The following is a 25197-nucleotide window of genomic DNA, read 5'->3' as shown; positions in this document are numbered from 1 at the left end:
TTTAGAGTTTTGAATTATATGCCACAACTCCGTTATGTACTCATGTTAGTTTTATCCATATATTTCATTTTTAGAAATATTTATCTTTTCAAAAATCATGTCATATGCTAGAGGACTTTTTCATTATTATTAGACCTGTACAAATTTGATATGATTTAGTAATTATTAAAAAAATTAATATTAATATATAAATAACTAATAAGAACTTTAAATTTATAACGTAAAAAAAAAAGATAAAATACTTTTTTTAATTAAGATCTAATTTTTCTTTACAATAAACATATGTGACAATTCATCTAGTTAACTTATCAAGTTTAAACAAAATTAATAAAACTACATTTTTTTAAGTAAAATATATGTTACTATTTACCCCATATGCCCGATGTTCACTGTCAATTTGTCATACACTATCTCATCAACGTGAAGTGTTTATGCTAACATATCATGTCTAACTTACTTTGTGAAATTTGGAGACAGTTGATTGGTGAATGAACACCACATACAAATCAAATTATACAATAATTGGACTTCCGGGAATTGAACATAGCACAATATGTGCAGAAACAAATCAAGTGCAATGGACCCACATTCTTATTTCTATTATGTTTTCTGAATGATCACTGATCAGCAAGACTTTCTCATTCATCCAGTGCTGGATCATCAGTTCGGAAACTCTGTGTTGCCCACAGTGAACAAGTATCCCAGATGTCTGACATACCACTAATGAATCTAAATTCTTGTCCTTCATGGTTGGTAGCTGGGGGAGCGCCACTGAAATGAAAGCTGGTGTTCCATTTATCTTCTGGCTTGATAATGCTTTCTGTTTCAACTAAAGGTGAAAACTCTGGAAATCCAGCCTCATTAGTCAAATCCTCTGGGAAAGAAACAATCTCCTCTGCAAGAAGATCTTCTTGATTTGAGCTCATGACAGTTTTCCCTTTCAAAAGGGTATCTTCAAGTCCAAAGCTTGATGACTTTAACCCAATGGTGTCAGAAGTTGGCATAACCTCGTGCAAGGGGGCCAATCCATCTGACACCAGATTCTCAGCACCTTCACTCAATTCTTTTGCCAAATCATGTGAAAGATAATTTGAACACCCTCCAAGGGAAGTTGGACACATTTCTGGTATTTTGGAAGAGATGGTTACATTTCTCCGATCAGGTTGGTAACTTACAATCTGTCCTTCCTTCAAAAAATCTGATATTCCTGTTCGTTCTTGGTGCTGCTTGACAAACCTCCTTCTCACTTTAGGAGATTCTACATCTCTTTGTTCTTTCTCATGCTGAAGGCATGTTAACAACGCAGGGTTTTCAAGTAACCTTGCCAGGAAAGAAAGCATCTGTTTGTGTATCACCTCTGCAGATTGGAGCCTCTGATTCACTTGTCTAGCACGGTGAAGTGTTGTTCTCTGCTGTTGCCTCAACTCAAATACCTCTTGCATTAACACACTCCTCTCCTTCCCTAGTCTTTCTATATCAAATTCAAGCCCAGCCTTACCTGCATCAGACCAATGCACGATATGCCTACCAACTTGATGGGGATGAGGATGCCTGCGCCTTTGGATGCTCTTCAGAAGATATCTCTTCCCTCGCTGAAAAGCTTCATTAAAAAACTCCCACTTATCAGAGTCAATCTTGCGGAATCCCTGGATACAAATGTCAAGTGACTTGAGAACGAATGGAGCAAACCAAGGAAAATAAATTTTGGTTTAGACACACCGGAGTTTAAGACATTAGGAGCAAATGAAGCTGTGTTGGAATTTGCAATCTGTGAAAATTCAAAACAAGCTTTACACAAACACAAGGTAATATCACGCTGATAAAGCAAGTTGTGGCTGGCAGCACAGAAAAGGAAGCGTGGAACACTACCTGCTGAGGATGAAATCCCTACTATAGCAACATTCCTTCTGCTGCCAGTTCTATTTTTAACATCTGAACCATATTATTATTATTATCACACAGCTCCACCAGTAGTAATAGGAATTAACATAGAAAAGTCCATAACATGGAGGTTCACTTTTATTAAGTGGCAAATAAGAAAACACAAATAACAAATTACTCACTCCACCTGCAGAAACACGTCCAATCATTCCAAAGTTAGATACATAATACATAAAACATGTAGAGAAACTTCGGATACAAAACTTCGAAAAAATCAACTCCCAGTTGACAAAACAATGTCCCAAAACCAAATACATATGACATGGTTGATCTAAATCAAACCGGTTACAGTACAAACATAAAATACATAGGGTACCCACATAAGTATTTAACTGGCGAACAAAACTGGAGAAATTGTTATGCTTGAAATTCCTTGGCAAGACATGTATTGCAAACAGGGTAGGATCCCACACCACGAAACTAACACCAGCGGAGGACCATGATATGATCGGATCCAACGATGGATCGTCAACGAGGTCGAAAGTCTTGGATAAGAATGCCGGAACCGGATTCCCTTGTAAGCATTCAAGGGGATGCGGCAAAGTAATTACCTTCTCAAACTCTGCTGTTGATGAAGGGAACTTGGAAGAAGAAGAAGGAGTGGAAGACTGTGGTTGAGAGGAAGAGGAAGGGAGAGAGGCAGAAAGAGCAATGTCAGGTGGTGGAAGAGAAGCTGAAGTGTAACGAGGAAAAGAGCATGATGGGAATGCTTCAGGAGAACGCAAGAGAGTGGTGGAGAAGCCAATTGGTGCCTCTGGTACAAGTTGAGGATGACTTTGTTGTCTTGGGTTCATAGTTTGTGGTGGGAAAATGGTTGAAGTGAAAATAGAAAGAGTAAGAAGGGTGAGTGGTTTATAAATGGTGGAAAGGCGGTGGGAGCAGTGAGCATTGGGATTGGAGAGGGGACTAGATATTTTTGCCGCAGTCACCCAATGATTTATAAGCTGAAAAGCGACAGAAAGAGAGATTGTGGTCACTCAGACAGTGTGGTCTCATACTTTCAACCCAAGTTAACTGCAGTAACCAATCATGGAATACTGCTCTAAATCCTGTACTAAACTTCATTTTAGATTTTCTGCCACCACGTCTCTATTGATTCTGTTGGGTGCTCCTATTAATCAATGCTTTCAACTTTGATTCATTTATTCTAAGTATTTTTTTTTTAATTTCATTCCAACATTTAAAAATCAACTTCAACAAAATAACTTAATGCTAGTCTTAGATAATTTTTGTAGTTTATCGTAAAATTATATCTTATTTAAGATACTCCATTTTTTTTGTTTACTCCTTTATAAATTTTTATTTTTAATTTTGATATTTATTGTTTACTATTTTCGTTAAGTGATTAATTATGTATTAGGTTAGCTACAAAGGATGAAACATATATTCTTTTTATTAGATGATTTTGTACAATTTTCTGTCATTGATATTCTTTCAGAAATACTAGAATTTAAAAAAGAGATATTAAATTAAACTTGTAATAGTAAATGCATCAAATTGAATAAAATTCAATAAATAAGCCATTGATTTAGCCTTTGTTTTGTAGTTTGCTTGTATTAAAAACATTTATGACCTAAAAGAGGCTGTCTAAAGAACTTTTGCTCAATACAAAGAATTTCAGTGACGTAGATGGAGTTGATTTAATATTCCATGGATGTTTTTTTTTAATAAAAACTTTTTAAAAAACATACCTTCATAGATTAAAATTAGATTATTTATATTAAAAATAATAATAAACTATGAAAAAAATTACAAATCAATACTTACATAAACCAACATTAACTATGAAATAAATTATTTCTTTTTTTTTAGAAGTTCTTCCAAAGAATTTTATCTACAACTTAGACATTGAATGCAAACCAGTAGAAAACCTACTGTTTTATATGGTTTATTTAGTTCCAAAAGACAAGGAAATTGGGAGAGGGATGAAAAACACGCTCCCCATTCGGTTAAAGTCGCTTATCATTAACTAATATAGTTACAATGAGAATAATTTTACAAAACAAAATTTTATGGATGAAAACATTATACATTTTATTCATAAAATTACTGGAGTACATAACCAAATAATATTTGCTGCGTTAAAGATGGAGTATGGCTTTGTGTCGAAATTGGGTATTCTGAATCCGAATTTGAACAGAAATGTACAACTGCGCCTCTGTAACTGAAACACGGACGAATATTAGTTTGATCATAGAACTACAACATGGCTAACTTATACAAGCAACAACCATGAAGCAAAGACAAATAGCGTTTAACACCAACCCCTTAAACCCACCATTTTCCAACTCCTAATTAAATTAAACTGTATTACAACTACACTTCAATATATGACTGGGCAAAGAAAGTAAATTACTCCTGCTCTAGTCAAGTGAATCGTCCAAATGGAGTAAAGAAAATCAAGTGCTTTTAAACTCATTCGATTCCTCAAAACCATCCAAGTGTGTGCTCCATCCACCTTACTAGCACTAATGGAGTGATAGTTTTATGACTGACTACTCTTTAGATGTGAACAAGTATAACTTGATCCTATAAACACAACTTGTAACCTGAAGTTTAGCTTAGTTATATCTTTATCTAACAAATCTATCTATTATTTTATATTGAACCACCCCTTTAAGTAAAAGAAGCACCAACAAACCCTCTCAAATGAAAATGTTTACTTAACAACTATGAATCCAAGTAAATTCTTTTTTGAATTGGGCAAAACCTAAGTAAGCTAAAAAACGTGTAAGTCAATGAAGAAGGAAATGTCAGGTTTGCTTTAGAAGAAGGAATTGCTGGAAGAGGCTCTATATGAGGCTCTCACTTCAGAGCTCTTACCCTCCTCACAAGCCCTTCGGAAGCTCCTTGGAGCTCTTACCCTCCTCACAAGCCCTTCGGAAGCTCCTTGGCAAAATGACCTTAGGGTCTAATCCTTTATAGTGTGTTTCCATAGGAAATTTTAAGATACATTCATTTCTATAAAAAATTTGAAGTATTTTATAACAATATATGTTATTTGAACAAATTGAAATTCTATAATTTTATAAATAATTAAATAACCTAGAAAATTTTAAATTTAACCTAAAATCACTACTACAAAAAAGTGCATACGTTTTTTAAGTGTTATCTATACATGGACTATCTATTAATAGATAGCGCTATCTATTATCAGCCAGCAATAGATAGCGCTTATTTAAAAAAGTGTTATCTATTATTGGTGGCTGACAATAGATAGCGTTTTTTTATATAAGCGCTATCTATTAGTGACTGACAATAGATAAAATTTGTTTAAATAAGCGTTATCTATTAGTCCAAATTTATAAAAAAAAATTAGAATAAAATATAAAATAATTTTTTAAAAGAAAATATAGAATATTGGTTCTATTATGTACAAACTCACACTATCTATGGATTATATTATATACAAAAAAATATAAAATATTGAGAAAAATATCACAAAGGTCTTAAAGAGAATGTTCATTAATATGAATAAAAACTATTGCTACAATAATATTTCAAAATTTAATCATTAAGTCGTCTAGTACGTGTCATAACATTATTTTATAAGATAATATATACAACCATAACATATATATCCTATTAGTACTTATAAGCATGTACATCACCATAACATAACTTATTAGCGTGTACTAATTACACGTAAACACCAATTTTCCCTAACTTCAATGATTTGACTTTCACGATATTGTTTACATCTGCAACCAAAAAAATACTACAATAAAAATAATATAATATTAGTTAATTAAATTTTACTACAAATTAATTATGATAATAAAGATACCTTACATAAGTTAGAATTGTTCCTCCTTCACAGTATGTGATAATTTACTTCATATATTGACATACGTAATACCCACAATCATTGTCGTTGGGTTGTCTTAGACACTAAAAAACCAAAATTAAAAAACATCTTTATAATTTGAATATAACAACAAATGACTAGTATACTCCAAACAGATCCAGTGCATGATAACAAATAACTATATATCATATACAAGTTTAAAGTCTTAAGTCATATTTTCATTACAACCGTATACTCCTCCAACCAGTTTCCAATAATACAAGTCATTTAACTAACTAATATCGGGCAACTAGGAAATAAGTCTTCAACCATTCAAGAATATAAGTTATTCACCTAACCAATACAATGTAATCAGACATAACGTGAACTAAAAGTCACATAAAGTCATTCAACAATTTAATTATCATAGTCAAAACTATATTGCACAAAACATACTAGATTAATGTACCTTAATTGTTGTCCACTTGATATTGTTTGACTTAGACTTTGAAACCATGAATCTTGTTTGAGCTCGATAGGTTTGTATAACCTTAGTGAATAATTAAATTAAAACATGTATAATTAAAAATGATACAGTTATGTTAACTAAAAGTATACAACACGTATATTCTTACATGTCAAACAACTTCTTCAAATCTTACCTTATACTAATGTCTATCGCCACTGGGTCAAGATAATGAATTATCTCTCGTTTAAGATTTATTCCCAACAAGACCTAATGTTGGCTACAATTTGAAATGAATCAACAAAATTAGAAGTCGTACATCTAACTTTGAAATTAATACATTGTTGATAAAGTAAGATATTATCATGTATTAATAGGGGTAAGAACAAACTTATCAATCACTCCATTATCAAGTAAAAGAGTAATTATTTTTTGCATTTTGTATTTCATTAGTAGCTCATGTGTTGTGATAAAAAAGAACGCCTTATCATTTAGCTTAACAAAATTTTGATATAAGTACCTTATAATAGAAAAATATAAGAATGTATTAGAAATGTGATAATGTGTCAATCTACGAATGAAGTTAATGATAAAAGGTACTATATATTGTATCAGATATATATATATAGAAATTGTAGTTGCACCTAGTCATGCATAGTTAGTAACTTCTTCAATAATTTCTGCATTAACGATTTCTTTATGATTATCTAGTCCAAATATGTTTTTATCCATTTGTTTTGAACGAAGTGACTCTGATGCCTTTAGCTTTATGTATGAAGATAGACAATTGCAGCATTCAAAAAGATTGGGATGAAACAATTTACGAGGAGTATGTTGAATGGTCATTTTCTCTTGACATTTCTTTTTAAGTGCGACACATTCATTTGTATTATTAATCTCTTTTCTTTTTAGATTAAGTAGAATCCTAAAACATCATCAAATTTTCGCAGTGAAATATGTTTTAAAATTCTACTCAACCTAAAAAGAAAAAGATGAATAATGCAAATGAATGTGTTGCACCTAAAAAGAAATGTCAAAGGAAAATGGTCATTCAACATATTCCTCGTAAATTGTTTCATCCCAATCTTCTTAAATGGTGCAATTGTCTATCTTCATACATAAAACTAAAGGCATCAGAGTCATTTCGTTCAAAACAAATGGACAAAAACATATTTGGACTAGATAATCATAAAGAAATCGTTAATGCATAAATTATTAAAGAAGTTACTAACTATGCATGAGTAGGTGCAACTACAATTTCTATATATATATTTGGTACAACATATAGTACTTTTTATCATTAACTTCATTTGTAAATTGACACCTTATCACATTGCTAATACATTCTTATATTTTTTCTATTATAAGGTACTTATATCAAAATTTTGTTAAGCTAAATGATAAGGTGTTCTTTTTTTATCACCCCAAATCACAACACATGAGCTATCAATGAAAGACAAAATGCAAAAAATAGTTACTTTTTTTCTTGATAATGGGATGATTGATAAGTTTGTTCTTACACCTATTAATACAGGAGAATACATTACTTTACAACTTTATCAACATATTATTTTGAAAGTTAGACAACTTCTAATTTTGTTGATTAATTTCAAATTATAGCCAACATTGGTCTTGCTGGTAATCAATCTTAAACTAGAGATAATTCAATATCTTGACTTAGTGGTGGTAGACATTAGTACGAGGCAAGATTTGAAAAAATTGTTTGACATGTAAAAATATATGTGTTGTATACTTTAGTTGACATATATATATATATATATATATATATATATATATATACTTTTAGTTGTATTATTTTTAATTATACATGCTTTAATTTTATTTATTCACCAGGGTTATACAAACATATAGAGCTCAAACAAGATTCATGATTTCAAATTGTAAGTCAAACAATATGAAGTGGACAACAATTAAGGTACATTACTCTAGTATATTTTGTGCAATATAGTTTTGACTGTGATAATTGAATTGTTGAATGACCTTATGTGACTTTTAGTTCAAGTTATGACTGCTTGCATTTCACTGGTTAGGTAAATAACTTATATTCGTGAATGATTGAAGACTTTTTTCCTTGTTGCATGGTATTGGTTAGTTAAATAACTTGTATTATTGTGAAACTGGTTGCAAGAATATACGGTTGTAATGAAAGCATGACTTACTATTAAGAGTTTAAACTTGTATATGATATATAATTATTTGTTATCATGCACTAAATTTGTTTGAAGTATACTAGTGGTTTGCTTATATGTTCAAATTATAAAGATGTTTTATTAATTTTGTGGTATTACGTGTGTAAATGAAAGAAATTATCACATAATGTGAAAGAGGAACAATTCCAACTAAGGTAAGTTATCTTTATTGTCATAATTAATTTGTAGTAAAATTTAATTAACTAATTTTATATTATTTTTCTTTCTTGTAGTATTTTTCTAGTTGTAGATGTCAACAATATCGTGAAAGTCAAATAATTGAAGTTAGAAAAAATTGGTGTTTCTGTGTAATTAGTACATGCTTATAGGTTATGTTATGGTGATGTACATGCTTATAAGTACTGATAGAATATATATATATATATATATATATATATATATATATATATTATGGTTGTATATATTATCTTATAAAGCAATGTCATATCATAACACGTACTAGACGACGTAACGATTAAATTTTAAAATATTATTGTACCAATAGTTTTTATTCATATTATTGAACATTCTCTTTAAGACCTTTGTCATATTTTTTTCAATATTTTATATTTTTTTTATGTAATAGAACCAATAAATAGTGTGGGTATGTATATAATAAAACCAATATTCTATATTTTCTTTTCAAAAATTATTTTATATTTTTGAAATATTTTATTCTATTTTTTTTAAAAAAAGATTTAGACAATAAATGACGCTTATTTAAAAAGGTGTTATCTATTGTCCGCCCCCAATAAATAACACTTATTTAAAAAACGTTATCTATTAATAGATAGTTCATGTATAGATAGCGCTTAAAAAACGCTATCTATGATAAAAAAAAATTGATATCTATGATTTTTTTTTTGTAGTAGTTAACTTTCATACTCTTAAATTCATGTCTATTCTCTTTGAATTCTCTAATCAACTAAATCTATCGTTTTGACTCAGACAAACACTTTTCGTTTAGCTAAGGTTTGTGTGTCATCATTTCAACATTATTTTTGAATACATGTTTACATAAGTTTCTTTCAAATTAAAATCAATTGTGTTTATTTTTTGAACTAACATCATTTGGGTAATTTTCTTGTTGATCTTAGTCTGAAGTTATTTCTCAGTCAATATTAATAATGATTTTTATTAATGTCAAACACTTTTTTTAATTTATACTAACTAAAGTAATTTGTTGTTGACGTAAGTAGGGGTTTGTTTTCAATGACATCGATTAGAGTTTTATTTTTTCTAGACAATGTAGGTGGGGATTATCCATGGTCAACATTAATTATGATTTTCCTGGACTACAATGGCTACTCGCTTAATATCAGCGAGAGTTTTCAATTGATATCTGTTGTGATAATTTTTTTTTGTTAATATTTGTAGTGATTATTTCTTTTATCATTGACATCAATGTATTCTTTGTCAATAGTGTTAGGATTTTTTTCTAATACTTGACGGATTTTTTTCCCATCGTCATTTGGGGAAATTTTTCAACCAATATCGCTAAGTCAGAAAAAAAAAACAACAACGAACATGACAAAAATAATCCTGATTAATGACAATCTAAACAATTGTGGTTGACATAAACTGAAAAAAATCTGAACCAATGTCAGTTAAAATCTAGACGAACTTTACTCAAAAAATAACACAAACCAAGATTAACTAAAAATATTATCAATATTGATATTTTTGAATTATTAATAATTGTTTGATATTTAAATATTTGTTTTGCATTTAGTAACAATTGAAATATTTTATCCAAGCTAGAAAATTAAATTTCAATGAATTTAAATTGTCTTATCCAAACAAAACAATTTGAAATGAGATCATTCAAGTTTAATGTGTTTAAATGTCTTACAAATTGTGAAATTCCATATCCAAAACCCAAGGTTAGCGTCACTTGCCTTTCTTTGCCTAGACAATGCTTATTTTTCCCTTCCAGTTATGTTTTAGGAAGCCAAACATGTGAAGGCCCTCAACAAGAATTATGTGCCAAGTTGTTCACATTTGACAGGGAGAATACTTGGACAATTAAGACAAGGAATGGGCACTTAAGGTAATTTGTCAAGGTTTCCATTGGTGAGGTAGGAGAAGCATTAAAGAAAGGCTAGAAAAGCATATTTGGGTGATAACAAGGAGTCATTCTAGTGAATTTATAATGACATGTTTCTTTTGCAAAACCTTGGAGTCAACAATTTGCATTTATGAATAATTGTTAAAAGGTGTTGTAGAAAATGTCATGATATGGTATTAAACTTCTATGATCAAATCCTATAAAGTTAAATCCTTCTCAGCTCCATTTTTTTAAAAAAAACGACCAAATTCAAACACTAGGTTAAAATGGGTATGGGAATTCAGGCGTAACTTGAACTCCAACATTGTATACGAATGAGAAAGTTCAACAACAAATAAGTGAGAAAAACTCACAAACCTAGTCTCTTAAGGTTTTGAGTTGTAGATGAGGTCAAGTACTCTGGTGTTGTTTTCTCTTGACCCATTGGTGGAGATTTTTCTTATGTTTATCCCCCTCAAATTGCCCAAGTAGTACCAGGGTGGATGTTGAATGTTGGTGACTAGCTAAAATGTGTATAATGGAATTGATGATGGATCACCCTTGTATTGAGAGTGTTCCTGACATAGGGTTTACACAAATTGTCTCATTGAGGTGAATGACAATACAAGTAAATATCACCATTGAGTACTTATGGATAAGAAGAATGCTTTTCTTTAGGGGAAGTGTACAATGTGGAAAGAACTCACTTAAGGAGATTGTTGAAGGTTCACATTGTGTAGAAATGGACAAGTTGAACATATATATTAGAAGAATTCACAACCCTATTTTGCTTTAAAACTGAGTTGAAGAGACCTAACCCTTAGTTTCTTCGTTGTTTTTCTAAGTGAGTGTCATCCCCATTGCTCTAAGCCTATGTATCATTTGATCAATTTGAGGCTATGTCCCTAGGCATCTAGTCTAGGAAAGAGTCTCCAAAGACTTTTGGATGTAGTGTGAACTCTTTAGGCATTTGAGATGTCCTTCCTTAGAACCTCCACCTAAACTTTTGGAACTATTAGAGGTATCACCTTTTGACAGAGTAGTATTGTGCATTTGAAGTTTTTCTCCAACATAGTCATACAAGTCTACAAGAATTGTATCAAAGAACATCCAAGCAGAGTGAGTGTTAGGTCTCTTTTGGTCAAGGGTTTTTGGCATGAGAGGTCCATAGCAACATGCACACCATGAGTTATTGTAAGATTGGGTAGAAAAGGTCATATTGTTAGACCATTAGGGAAAGATGATGGATTACACAAGAAAGCTTCCAATGTAGTACAAATCAAACTTAAAGAGGAGATTATTAGTGTTTAAGTGTGAGTTAAAGTTGAGGTTTATGGTTTAATGTAAGATTGGGTAGAAAAGGTCATATTGTTAGACCATTAGGGAAAGATGATGGATTACACAAGAAAGCTTCCAATGTAGTACAAATCAAACTTAAAGATCAAACTTAAAGAGGAGATTATTAGTGTTTAAGTGTGAGTTAAAGTTGAGGTTTATGGTTTAATGTGATTTCATGTTCTCTTATGTGGTTGGCTTAAGAGCCATTGGTGAAGATCTCTTAGGTGTTGCTCCCCTTCAGATCCCCTAACAAGTTGTATCAAAGATGGTTAATCTTAGTGACCAACTTAGTACAATGCATAAATGAATCTATCAAAAGTCTTTCTAACAAGGGTTCAAATAGTGCGTCATGCTAAGGTGAATGGTAGTGCAAATATAGTCACTATTGAGTACTCAAGGATAAATAAGGTTATCAAAAGAGGAACTTACAATTTCGAAAAGACTCACTTGAGGGGGAGATTGTTGGTATTCGATTGAGTTAGAATCCCACTATATAAAAATGTGAAAATTGAACACCATATAACTGAGAAAGACCAATAAACAAACCTAATACCTTAAGTATTTGGGTTAAAGTTGGATCAATTTCTCGTCTATTAGCTCGTGACCCATTGTTCATGATCTCCCTAGTATTTTCAGACCCTCAAATTTCCAACAATGGATCTATGCATTGTTTACTCTTATAGTCCAACGAGCTCAAGTGAGGCGGGTTGGCGATGCTATAGAAGTAGTAAATAGTCATGTACAAGACCAACTAATAATTTTAGCTTTTAAGATAGTAGATTCATAATAACAAAAATATCTAGAAAATAATGCCCCCACTCCCCACTTGAAAATTGATAATATTTGCATTACCGGAAAACACAAATTACTACGTCCAAGCAAAATTTTAAGGAATTTGGTACGCACCTGGGACTATTGAAATAGTGTATTCGTGATAGACATCAAAACTAACAAAATCCTGTGCGCATGAATAATAACTATCATTCCAACCATTCAAATGAGCAACGACATGTTTGGACGACCAGGTTGAGGTACAGGGGGTTTGATCAATCCTTTCAAAGAATCCATAATACTTGAAAAAGAAGGGCGTTTCCAGGGTTCGCTGCAGTTTGTAAACCAGGCATAAGAGTAAAACTCAAGCAGAATATACAACCACACTACAAACGAAAGATGTATCTGCAACTCACTTGGCCCAGCAAGCCTCAATTATTGATGCTATTTGAGGATTTAAATCTCGTGGTATTTCAAGTCTTTTTCCCTTAAAGCCAACAGCTGCCACAACCTACAAAACATTACAGGCTTATGATGACTACGTAATTCAAAAGCTCTGCATCAAAAACATTACTAAAAGCTACAGACCAAAAGTAAAAATAGATAGAAAGAAATATTGATGCAAATTTCAGTCTCAGTAGAATTATATGTTGATAACAGGCCGCCATCAAACAGAATTATATCTTTCTTGCAATCATTTTCAGATTTCAATTACCAATAGCATTCTATTTCTTTTATGTGACGCACTTACAGTCATTAAAGACGCTTCAATAAAAATCAAAGCAACATAATCATAATAAGAAATCTAACCATAAGCACACTGAAATAGATCAGTTATATGACAAACCTGTGGTGGATTCAAATTACTCCAAGGCTGTTGCAATGTTGCAAGCTCCCACAAGATGACACCAAAGCTGTAAACATCTGACTTCTCATTGGATGGCTCATCACGAAGAACTTCTGGAGCCATCCACTCAGGCTAATAGATAAAAGGGTGTTCAACTTAATGTGCAATAATAAAATAGACCTCTGAAAAATATGATAAGCACATACACAGGTTTTGAAAGTAAACTTACTGTCCCAGCAGCTGACTTGGATGAGAGAAATGTGTTTGCCTTTAGTCGGGAAAGCCCAAAATCACTAACCTAAAGGGACAACACAAGTAAACAAGGATCTGTGAAAATTCAAATCACTACAATAATGCCCATAATGCCAAAGCAAAACAGACCATAAACAACTAAACCTCCAGAAAATAAATTTTGCTACGCACTGAACGTATTAAATTGATTTTTTTGTCAATATGTGAAATTTGAGTCAAATGAAGCCCAGCTAATTGGCAGAATGTAAAACTTTTGTCAACAGTATGTAGACCAAGTTTTGCTGTAATATTTCTTTCATAGATTCACTAAAAGTTCAAAAGAGATGGTGGTTAAACAGTGTCATTCAGCATGGACTATATCAGTACTTTAACGCTAGCATACACAAAATGATATGAAATTTGGGGATTCAATATAGCCTTCTGATTGTAGAATGGAATGCATGTTGGAGAAGTCGAATCATACTAACAAAGGTCGCTAATGGGTTAAATGAAACTCTACACAATTTTTCAGACATAAAACAATTTCCTTCTTGCCTTCACTGTATATTTCTTGTCAACAAGAAGGTTTGGAGATTTCAGATCTCTGTGAACAATGGGAGGATTACGTTTATGAAGATAATTCATCCCCTTAGCCTGCACGGGAAAACAACAAATACTTAACCAATGTATACAAAGGTTACATATTAGCTCAAAAAATAAACAGAACCAAAAATAATAATATATTTGTTCTGAAAGTTTACCACATCATAAGCCATACTTATCCTACGTCTCTCATCCAACATTTCTGTGGCACCAGGTTTATGCAACAGCCTGTACAAGCTACCCCTGCATTTAGTTCACTCAAATTCTTCAGGTCTCAATTGTAACATATGTTATAAACATGAAAAGAGGTTCCTCTTATATGAGGGAAGAGTAAAGAAACTGGTAGATGAGATATTGCAAAACCTGGACAAGTATTCTGTGACAATTGATAAATTGGGAGGCTTAGTGACTGCACCCATAAGTAAAACAATGTTTGGATGCCGTAAGCTTTTCATTATTGCAACCTAGCAAAAGGGGTGAAAATATAGCTCAAATCAGCAGCAAGCTTACAATTAGTATTTTTCAATGCAAAAGAAGACAAGAACTACTGGGCCTACCTCCCTCAAGAATTCCTGGAAGCGTTCACCTGCAAAGTCTTGTTCCATCAAAATTTTCACAGCAACCTCCTGCGGTACTTATCATTTTGACAGATGTAAATGCAACAAACTAAAATAACATATGCAACAAACAAGTAGAGGGATGGAAAAAAGGATACATTAAACAAATTTAAATATTAAACTCACTTTGGCTTCAAACTTTAATGGAGCAATACACAAGCATGTACACCTCCCAAATTAAAAATAAATAAATATGCATTCTAAATCATGAAACTAATAAAGTTGAATTTTTATTTTATTTTTTGCAAAGACAGCAAAAGTACAAGGACAGAAGCCTTCTAGTTGAAAGCATAAAAAGAGCATTAATAAAATATGCCATCTTCCCTAATGCTTCATCTATTTATTGAAAATGAAATAGTAAATGAATGAAACCTTTAGTGCTGATAAGTTGACTGCGCCCATAAATGAAACAATGTTTCGATGCTGCAAGTTGCAACTTAGCGAATTAAGTTTTTAAAATAAGCCCTGTGCCCGGTAATTTTTACAGCACAGCTCAATATGAAAATATATGCAAAAATGTTTGGATGTAGTCGTAAGAAGATTGGAAAATGGGAGGCAAAATACAAAACAACACAGGTCGAATGAGTTCAGCTGATCAGGCACAGCAACCTTTGAACAATAAGAAGACTTACTTTAATTTACAAGCATATATATAACAAGATCAATAGACAATCATTAGATCCAGAAAACAAAGCATGGCATTTTAAAAAAATGCACTTAATGACTTTATTATACCTTCATGTGCATATAATCAATAAGCAATGAATGCTTACAAAAAAATGCCAGATATTGTATAGAGTTTGACTATTGTACAGATATAGAGAGAGATGCCATTCACATATCAATATACTAATTACACGTTTAGTTGAATTTGCAAGATACAATGACAGAGATGCTGAAAAACAAAAAATATAAACAACCCATGAAAAAACAGTAAGCCTGGGTTAATCTTATTTTATAGAGCACTTATGAAAGAAAAAAAGAAGAGAGGGACTTACCGAGCCATTCCACTCAGCTTGATGTACAGTTCCAAAAGAACCTTAAAATATTACAGACCAAATTTAATTAGTCACTTTGTTAGGAATCCAGAATTGAAAAGAGAAAGAAGAGTAATATTTTTTATTGTATAAACTGAAAAGAACACAAAATAGAAGAGCACTCTCTCTTCCAAGGGTCTCTCCTTCACAAAAAGCTAAAGCTCAATCAACAAAATTATCCAAAAATATATAAAAGAAACCTCACTCACCCTAACAACCTAACTCACAACTACTTCTTAATATGTTTTCTCCTATCATACACATTATATTCTATCATACTATTGATATCAATTTCACTTCAAGCTACAAGAAGCATGTAATGCTACTAATTCATTAAATTCTTCGTACTTAACACAGGCTAAATTTTAATTGGTTAACTTTAGAGCATTTTGTAGCATCACTACAAAATTGTGTGGTGATGTGATAACTTTTGCTGCTCTATGGTGTATTTGATTGTGGAACAATGCTCATATTTTCTTAGATACATTGTTATCTGATAGTAACTGGTATTAATCACGTGCTAGTGAACAATTACTTCGCCTCTTTATTCCTCACAGGTTTGGTCAATCACCACCAATTCCTCTGTTTTTTATTCCCAATCTTCCTCTCGAGGTGGACGAAGTGGGAATTGTGGTGGATATCGTGGTCAACACCCTCATTGTAATTTTTGTCAACGATATGGCCACACTGAGGCAAAATGTCGTACAAAGACACGACAACAACATAAGACCGCTAATATTGCTCAGGTCAATTCTCCAAAACAATCATATGAGATTTCCAATCCTGTTGATGCCTATAATGAGTGCCTCCCATACAAGGCAACCATGCAACCTACACAACATGTCGTTGCCGTTGTCAGTCTGGTAACTTATGTTCCGCTGTGGCAGAAATAACTTCTGTTTGTCTCTTTCTAGCCATGGCAGCAGCCACTTGTTAGCTTTCGTGGCTTAGGCAAGTACTTCTACAACTAAAAATTGGAGACATCCATGAAGCAAGGCTTATTTGTGACAATCAAATTGCACTTCACATTGCATTAAACCCAGTTTTCCATGAAAGAACCACACACATTGAAATTGATTGTCACTTTTTTAGAGAAAAGGTGCTCTATGGAGAAATAACTCCTGATTTTGTCAACTCTAACAATGTAAGTCCCTTAGAGTTATTTCTACCATGTTCACCAAGTCCCTTAGAGGCCCTCGGATTGAATACATTTGTAACAAGCTTTGTATATATGACATTATATGTTCCAGAGGAGTGTTAGAATTAAATCAGTTGTTACATATTTCCAAGAAATTAGGCGTTACATAATCTGAAAAATTAGAATGATTGATTCCTAATTATTAGGTGTATTTATTATAATTGATTATGTATTATGTTATAAATACATGTTGTGTGGTCTACATTAGACACACAATTCATTCAGAACATATAAAATTCTATATAGAATAGTGTGCTCTAATTTTTATTGCTAGAGAAAGCAGTGGGCCCAAAGAGCTCCCTAATAAATGCACCAAAAGGGGGCATTAAAGAACATAAGGTTCTGATAGAAAGACCCGAGAGAAGGTTCACCATGATTTGAAATAACCCATTAATTATATCTTTCTTCTTTCCTGTCATTCTCTCAAGAAGGACCATATATCCTGGTATTTATGAACAGGAAGGATCGAAAATTCTTGCTTCTCTACAATACTTTGTTGTCCGGTCCTGTGTTCATTTTATTACACTGTCCCACCAATGTTTCCTCTTTACTCATAGAAGCATTCCTACTTCTTTCATGAACAATTATAGTTTTCCCTGGTCAACACCTCTAAGTCCATTTTCCTTTTTTCTTCTCTTATATATATATGTTAGAGGTCCATTGTTATCCTACTGCAGTTATGTGATAGGATAGTTTTCTGAACCATGACCTTTGTTATAGAACCTGCCTTAGATAAGAGGGATTGGAGTGTTTTATTGCATTAATTAGTTTACTGTTTCTTATATTCCTCTTTTCACTACTAAGGTAAGGACACTCCCTCGTCGGTTATTATCCTACAGCTGTTATGCATTGAGATACTTGAAGTGACTTAAATGACCTTTATTTGATACACTGAACCATGACTTCTTTCGACAGATGCTCTCCCAGTCAGATATGCAGAGGGATTGAAGAGCATTATTGCATTGTTAAGCACACTTTTTTTTCTTCTTTTCTATTTTCATTCGCATTACCACTACCTTATATTACTTTTTTTTACCTTGACTATGCCATGTTCCATCCCTCAATGTTTCTCTTCTACACACCTACCTCATCCCATCTGAATCAACCAAAAATAAGCAAGACTTTAACTAATATGCAAGTTATGGAAGAGCATACATACCTGACCCTATTCTCCCTTTCAAAACAAGATCAGTCCATGGGATGTCCAGATCCTCCATATCTACAGAAAACTCTCTAGATGGTTTGCTAGAAATCATTAATCGGGTCTCTGTATCTCTATGAGCAGGACGATTATGCTTTAAAAGCAATGAATCCTTGCTTGTCAATGACGGCCCAACAACATTCTGTGGAGGGTTAGCTGATTTAAATGTTTCGGAGCCTTGATCATGTGCACTTGGACGATAAGCTTGTGGTTGTGGAGGAACAAGAGAACTTCTGTTGTTATCATTTGAAATTGGTCCAGGGTCCCTGTCCCTGTACTGCCTTTCATACTGTTCTGGAAAGGAGAATCCAAAATCTACATCAATAACAGACACTGCAAAAAAATTCAGAGTATCCCATACTTGCATCCGGTTCTGTACTTAGGCAATCAAAGGCTTGGGATTTCATTGATTGAAAAGTCGAATTTGTCAAATAGTTACAGTCCACATATACCAAAAACAAAAGTAACGTAGGTGCTACTAATCACTTAGTAAAGAAAATATCAAACAAAAACAGCAAGGGATACAATTTGGTTGAAATGAAAAAACTGAAACACATTTTAAGCCCACACTGAATCAGAAAGTTAGACATTGATTACGGAGAGTGAGCATAGAAATAATCCATCCATTAAAATAAATATAACTAAAAGAACAAGGACGAGTTTATCATTGTTGAGAATCCGAGTAATATATTTTGTTTATTATCATACTTATGTAATCTTTATTTCAGAGCAAACAAAATATAATTTGTCCATGCATAATAAATGTAATGTTCTATATAAAGTCATACGTTGTGTATTCATAGGCAAGGTATTCGGTCCAAAGTCTGTGTCCCCTATTTTAACATGCTATATCAAATAGCCTAACAGAGAGACTAACAGAAGAATCTTGAGAACTGTGCCTGCTCGTTGGACCAAGTTTCCCAGAGAAAATTTGTTTGGCAAACCATGCATATCCTAGGTTCATTATTGTGCCTCTAGTTTTCTTCAAGCATCTATGTTCTTCCAATCTCTAACGATGTTAGGCAACCAAGTCAAACAGTGTCTTGAACTCTTCACTCTTTGCTATATTAAAAGGTATACTATAGCTATAAAATAAAAAAATTTAAAAAAAATTAAAAAGATAAGGCAATTTTTAGACATGAAGAACTATCTGTCGATTTTGCAAGTAAAATATTGATCCTCAACTCTCCCAATCTGCGTCTTGTGTTTGCACGTATGGATCTCCTCTACTTGCAAGATCTTATGAGTTTGCAAGTATACTTGTGATTTTGACTACATTGGTTGGGAAGTCCCAATCGTTTGTCTAAATTCTGGGGATGCAGATCATATTTTGAACAACTTCGTTTGATGTCATTTGGTGGTTAAATGAAATCTGACATGATAGGAGAGATCATAGCTCATCTTGGTACATAGTCTATTCTAGTAGGCTCATTTACTCTAGCAGAGATATTTGGAGGAGGGGGTGTTAGGAATTTCCACAAATTTTTCCTCAATTCTTGGGATTTGGCTTCTATATTTCCTAAACAATTTGAGATGTTATTCGAATGGTATCAAAACATACAACTCATCTTGGTAAATCACCTATTTTGGAAGGTATATGTGAAAGGGGTGTTGAGAATTCCCACATCACTTGCTTTTTATATTTTTTGAACAACTTAATCCTAATTGGTTTTAAAATGAAATCCAACATGAACAATCCATCCTTGAACTCTCCTTGCCAAGGCTGTTGGGATGTCGTGATTTGGATATTGAAATACATTAAAAGCACTCCAGGAAAAGGGTCTCCATTATGAAGACAAAGGACATACTCAGATAATTGGATATCAGAAGTTGATTGGTTTGGTTCCCCTAGAGGTGGGCAATCCAATTCAATGTATTGTGAGTTGATTTGAGGAAATTTAGTATCTTGAAAAACTACATAGTAAAATGTAGTAGCAAGAACAAGTGTTGAAGCAGAATTAGGATCATGACATTATTAACTTTTGAACTAAGCTAAAAAAATCAAGTCAAGAATTCAAAGTTCGAAAGGGCTACATCAATGATGTTGATCAACTTTATATTGATTATCTTTATATACTTCTAGTCCAATATTTAATTAGATGACCAAACATATAAAAGTTGATTGGCATTTCATCGTGGAGAAGATTGAGTCTGAAGATACTATCACAAGTTTGGTCAACTCTAGCGATCAAATTTATGAGGGAACTAAAATAGGCTACAAATATAAAGCATGGTGTATATAATTTATATGCTCGTGCTTGTAGGAGAGTATTAAGAATCAGAATAATATATTTTGTTTATTATTAATAACCGAAATTTTAGAGGAAATAAAATATATTTCATCCATGCATAACAAATGTAATGACTCTAAACAAAACTCACATTCGTTTGTGTATTTAGAAATATAATATCCAGTCCAATGTCATTATTCCTCAATTTTAACAATAATAAATTTTAGGAGAAACTGTGCACCTTCCTTGAGATAATGTCAATTGACACTCGCACCCCCTTCTAATCTTAAAATACAAACACATATCTCTCGTGTTTTTTAATAAAATAACATTCACACCTCTTTTAGTGTCTAAATAGACATTCACCTCCCTTATATTTTGAATAAATGATATGCATCTCTCTTATGATAAAGGGAAATTCAACTCTCTTATTTTATTTAAGAATAACATTTTAACTAAAACATAAATAATAATATAAATTAAAAACTAAAATTTTATAACATCATAGTTAAAGAAATTTTTATTTGCAACGAATTCAATGACTTGATTATGGGAAAATTACACTCATCTTTCTTAAAATCTTCTAAAACGATGTTAACGTGTGGGAACTATTCATTTAGTACGGAACTCATGTTCGATCCACATCATGTGAAGAATTTGTCAAGTCAGCAATAGTCACAGTATCTCAAGAAAGTAATGGACTGGAGGAAATTGGAGGACCAAAAACTGACATCACATTCTAATTTTAGCATATATATATACATATATATATATATATATATATATATATATGTATATATATATATATATATATATATATATATATATATATATATATATATATTCATCTACCTTATCCTATTAACACAATAACACTCGTAGTAGTCCTTATTTTAGTTATATTTATGTTTGTATTACAATCATATGTAAACAAAATAATAAGTTAATAAATTTAATCACATAATTTACATTTATTTATTTTTATACTAAAAAAAATTCTCAAAAATATAAATGTTTATATTTTTATAAAATGATTTATAATTTAGTGGCAATCTAATTTATGATATTTTTAATATATAATAATTAAACCAGTGTTTATTAAAAATTATTCAATTTTTCTATTTTAAACTTTAATTATTAATTTTCATAGTTTTTATATTTAAATTTTAATCAATATGATGTGTTTAAATAAAATAAGGAAGATGGTTATTAAAAATTAAAGGGAAGTGTCGTTTATCAAAAACATAAAAGTGGATATTTATCTAAAAACTAGAGGGAATGTGAGTGTCATTTTATTAAAAACATAAGAGGTGAGAGACTATTTGAAAACTAGAGGGAGTGAATGTCATTTAACATGATATGAAGTAATTGTAATTTCCCCTAGATTTAAAGTAGTGCATACAGCACTATATTTAGAGCATCATTGAATAGGAAAACATGAATATCACCTGCAACACCACTATCGAAGACAAGCTCACTAGGCAGACTATCCGAGAAATATTGTTTGGCCAGTGACCTGAAATCAATGGTAGGTTCATCTGGTTTGAGTCTTGGAAAGCGCAAGGGTGAAGAAAATGAGATGGAGGATGGACCATTCAGCAAGGAATCGGGCTCACATAAGTAGCCAGGCTTTCCAATTAGATCAACCATATATTCCCTGTAATTATATGGTTTTAAACAGGAATCAGTTCCCAAAATGTGAACTCAAAGGTTATAACACATTAGTAATTTTACACTTCATCCTTTCACGATCACATTGCACTGCTCATGAAAAACATCTATTTAAATTGTAGTTGTACTTGTTAACAGAATAGCAGATGTGCTAAGCAAGCACCAAAACATATACCTGTCAAGCCCAAACCGAACAAGACATGAAGAGGCATCTTCTCTTGAACAATATTTACAACCCTTTGCAATTCGACACGGTAAACCAATGGTGTCAGCTAGCACCTGAAAATATAGCATGTATAAGGCATGTCAGTAAAAAAGTAACACATCAACCCCCCTCTTTCACCAAGAAAAAAGATAATAGCAGTAATAATATAGTCAGAAAACATAATCACAGCTTTGGCTATCCATAGAATTGAAGATATTACTTTGAATAATACAGCACGATGTCTGCAAAGTCCAGTAGATAAGCTGCCAATTGGAACAACAACAGATCCTATGCGATCTCTTAGATCATTAATGCACTCCCTCCATATGGGAAAAAGATCGCCTTCCCATACATAAGCTGAACCCCTTATTACAACAATAAAACACAGTTACTCTGATGCAAGCTAAAAAGTTCATAGACAATAATTCCACAATAATTCCAAGGAGACTCACCCCATACAATCGAATACAAGCTTTGCAAGCTGGTCTACAACATCTGTTGTTACTGTGCTGCGACAAAAAATGTCATGTACCTTGTTCTGCAATTCTTTTAAGATAGGATCACGCTGTCTATCCACCAAAATTACTTCAAGTGAAGAAACGGTCGAAGGATCTATAGACTTTAGTGACTCTATTGAAGGAATTAGGCCATTTTCCTGTAGATCAGTGCACACGGTCCATAAATAGGGATCCATTCCATGAATTAAATAAAAGCCATCAGGAATTTTGTCGAAGTACAGTAGGCAGCCATTTACCTGGTGCATGTTATTAACAAAAACAACATATCAATTGGCTGCCTAACAATAAGTGGAATAAATATATCAAAATGGAGCTACTTCTAGACCTCCCTCAATTTTCTGTAAAGTTAGAGAAAAATAATTTTAAAAGAAAAAAGCAATAAGAACATAATAAAAGAGATGAAGGTTTTTCCTTCTTAACTTAAACTCATACATACATCAACTTCATAACCACATTTTCACTTCTTCCGTCAAAAGAATTTATAATTATACCCTCTAATAAAAATTCCCATGAACAAGACAAAGCACGTTCTGTTAACAAGTACAAAATACAGAAAATGGGAAAAGTGATTCTTTCTGTAATACAACTTTCAAAAAGAAGAACGGACCACCAGTACTCGTTCCCAGACCCCGCGTCATGATTTAAGACAAGCTTGGTGCAAATTTGAAAAATGCCACAATTCAAGGAGGCCGTTTTTCTACTGTCAGTGCTACAACAAAATGAGAGCAGTTTATATTTTTTCCAAACAAGCATTCAAAATAAAAGGCCTGATGTCCTTGTTTATCCTGGCAGACTTGCACATTGTAGTTCATGATCCAACTTCACCCTTTGCAACTAATGAACACAACTCAAATAGGATTTTTTTACTGAAGCACTCCCCCAATTGCATCCAGTCAAGTCAAATACTAAGAAACACTCGTCAATGAGCTTAGAATTCTCCACAAAAATTTTAATTAAGAGAAACATAGGCCTATCAATGCAATCTAGAAAACCCAAACAAATCCATATATACTCAATTGTACACATGCATATAATCACATCAACCATAGAACAACAGCAGCATTATTTGACAATAAATAGCTCCGTGAACGCTTCAAGAATAAAAAAAAATAAGAAGACAAAACAAATCTAAGCACGTCTTGTAAGCTAAAATCAACTTTTTCAATTAATTTTTAATTCCACTCACCAAAAAAGAAATTGAGGTGCAAAAGTTTATTTTAATTTATGTAAGAAATTCAGACCTATACTATTAAAAAAGCTTTTGGAGTAACTTAATTTAACTGATAAATATTCTCAAGCATCAGTCACTAGAACCAGAAGTGCAGAATCATGCTAAGATAAAGTCCATTCCCATGTCATTGTTGTTTTTTCATTGATTACTCGTTGATTTAAATATAGCTCAGATAAGACATTTCCAAAATCACAATTATCTTAGAAACTTGGCAACCCATCACAATAGGAATAGCACAATAGGCATAACAACCAATCAACATACCCAAAATCTATGGGAAACTGTCTCTGCAGAACACGATGACCTTGAAGAGGATTCATGGGGCACGGGATCCAGAAAATTGGGATCATCAGCACACGTGGCCTCTGAGTAAAGTCGAATAGCCAATGCCAGCTGTAACTGATAACTCTCCTCAGTCTGCTGCGCCCAGCTCTTGCCATAGGATCCGCCGCTCCTAGCTGGCCCAGCATCCGGAATCCTGCCTCTAACCTCTTCAAGTGTGATTTTGTCTGTCTCATCAGGTGTCACAGTGAACATAGTGGGAGCGCAAAACTCGCCGCCGGAGAGTGAGCTCTCACCGAAACTGCTCCCACTTGACTGCCGCTGCATCCCGAACCCGAAAGAGGAGTACAAATTCCCGATCCTGTTCCCCTGCCTGTGATCCACGACAGAGTCCCAATCGGATGCTCTCTCCAACTTGCTCCTGTTGTTTTTACCGTTGCCGGAGGAAGAGTCGAACACTGAAGAGTCGAACAACGGAGCGGTTAAGTTGTCATCTGGCGCTTGGTTGAGGATGGAGTAGCTGCTGGATCTTCTGGCAGGCATTTTCATGGAGGGCCCACGGGGCTCACAGCCCTAAAACCCGCCATAGCCCATCAAATTCATTTCGTTCTGTTCCTCCCTTTTGGACCAGTAAGAGTGAGTGGGTCTTTTCTTTTCCCTTTCTCTCTCAATAGACTTTGGTGGAAATCCTAACAATCTTTTGATTTAGTAATTATACATTTTAACGGTTTGATAACCTTTTGGAAGTGTGGCGTGGCGCAATAG

The 25197-nt window shown here is 32.8% G+C and overlaps 2 protein-coding genes across 9 annotated transcripts; both read right to left on the bottom strand.

The window, feature by feature from the left end:
- Positions 1-415: 415 nt before the first annotated feature.
- LOC124829280 (heat stress transcription factor A-2e-like) lies at positions 416-2798 on the bottom strand. Its single transcript, XM_047302754.2, has 2 exons — positions 2262-2798; positions 416-1646 (listed from the first exon to the last, which is right to left on the bottom strand). The coding sequence occupies exons 1-2, from the start codon at positions 2733-2735 to the stop codon at positions 639-641; spliced, it is 1482 nt and encodes a 493-aa protein (XP_047158710.1). The 5' UTR covers positions 2736-2798; the 3' UTR covers positions 416-638.
- Positions 2799-3885: 1087 nt separating this feature from the next.
- Positions 3886-25197, bottom strand: LOC124829281 (serine/threonine-protein kinase CTR1-like). 8 transcript variants are annotated; one of them, XM_088116545.1, is made up of 17 exons: positions 24415-25196; positions 22854-23056; positions 22622-22766; positions 22372-22475; positions 21974-22182; positions 18253-18627; positions 15857-15897; positions 15231-15281; positions 14799-14867; positions 14605-14705; positions 14400-14484; positions 14194-14292; positions 13637-13705; positions 13408-13539; positions 12977-13071; positions 12696-12891; positions 3886-4105 (listed from the first exon to the last, which is right to left on the bottom strand). In XM_088116545.1, the coding sequence occupies exons 1-16, from the start codon at positions 24979-24981 to the stop codon at positions 12783-12785; spliced, it is 2454 nt and encodes an 817-aa protein (XP_087972671.1). In that variant the 5' UTR covers positions 24982-25196; the 3' UTR covers positions 3886-4105; positions 12696-12782. The 8 variants fall into 8 exon arrangements, with proteins under 8 accessions (XP_087972671.1, XP_087972663.1, XP_087972666.1 ...); XM_088116537.1 differs by having other exon boundaries at positions 22854-23155; positions 24415-25195; XM_088116540.1 differs by having other exon boundaries at positions 18253-18609; positions 22854-23155; positions 24415-25195.

Source organism: Vigna umbellata, chromosome 5, assembly GCF_029865625.1.
Source record: "Vigna umbellata cultivar VRB3 chromosome 5, Vumbellata_1.0, whole genome shotgun sequence".
Taxonomy (NCBI): domain Eukaryota; kingdom Viridiplantae; phylum Streptophyta; class Magnoliopsida; order Fabales; family Fabaceae; genus Vigna; species Vigna umbellata.
Note: the sequence above shows the minus strand (reverse complement) of the source record. Positions and strands in the feature narration are given on the sequence as shown.

Coding starts and splice junctions, on each gene's coding strand:
- LOC124829280 (XM_047302754.2), bottom strand. CDS start 2,735: ATGAACCCAAGACAACAAAGTCATCCTCAACTTGTACCAGAGGCACCA. Junction 1,647..2,261: donor TTCGCCAGTTAAATACTTAT/GTGGGTACCCTA, acceptor ATTTGTATCCAG/GGATTCCGCAAGATTGACTC.
- LOC124829281 (XM_088116539.1), bottom strand. CDS start 24,981: ATGAAAATGCCTGCCAGAAGATCCAGCAGCTACTCCATCCTCAACCAA. Junction 14,868..15,230: donor TCAACTTATCAGCACTAAAG/GTTTCATTCATT, acceptor TAAGTACCGCAG/GAGGTTGCTGTGAAAATTTT. Junction 13,706..14,193: donor ACAAGAAATATACAGTGAAG/GCAAGAAGGAAA, acceptor TTGTCCCTTTAG/GTTAGTGATTTTGGGCTTTC.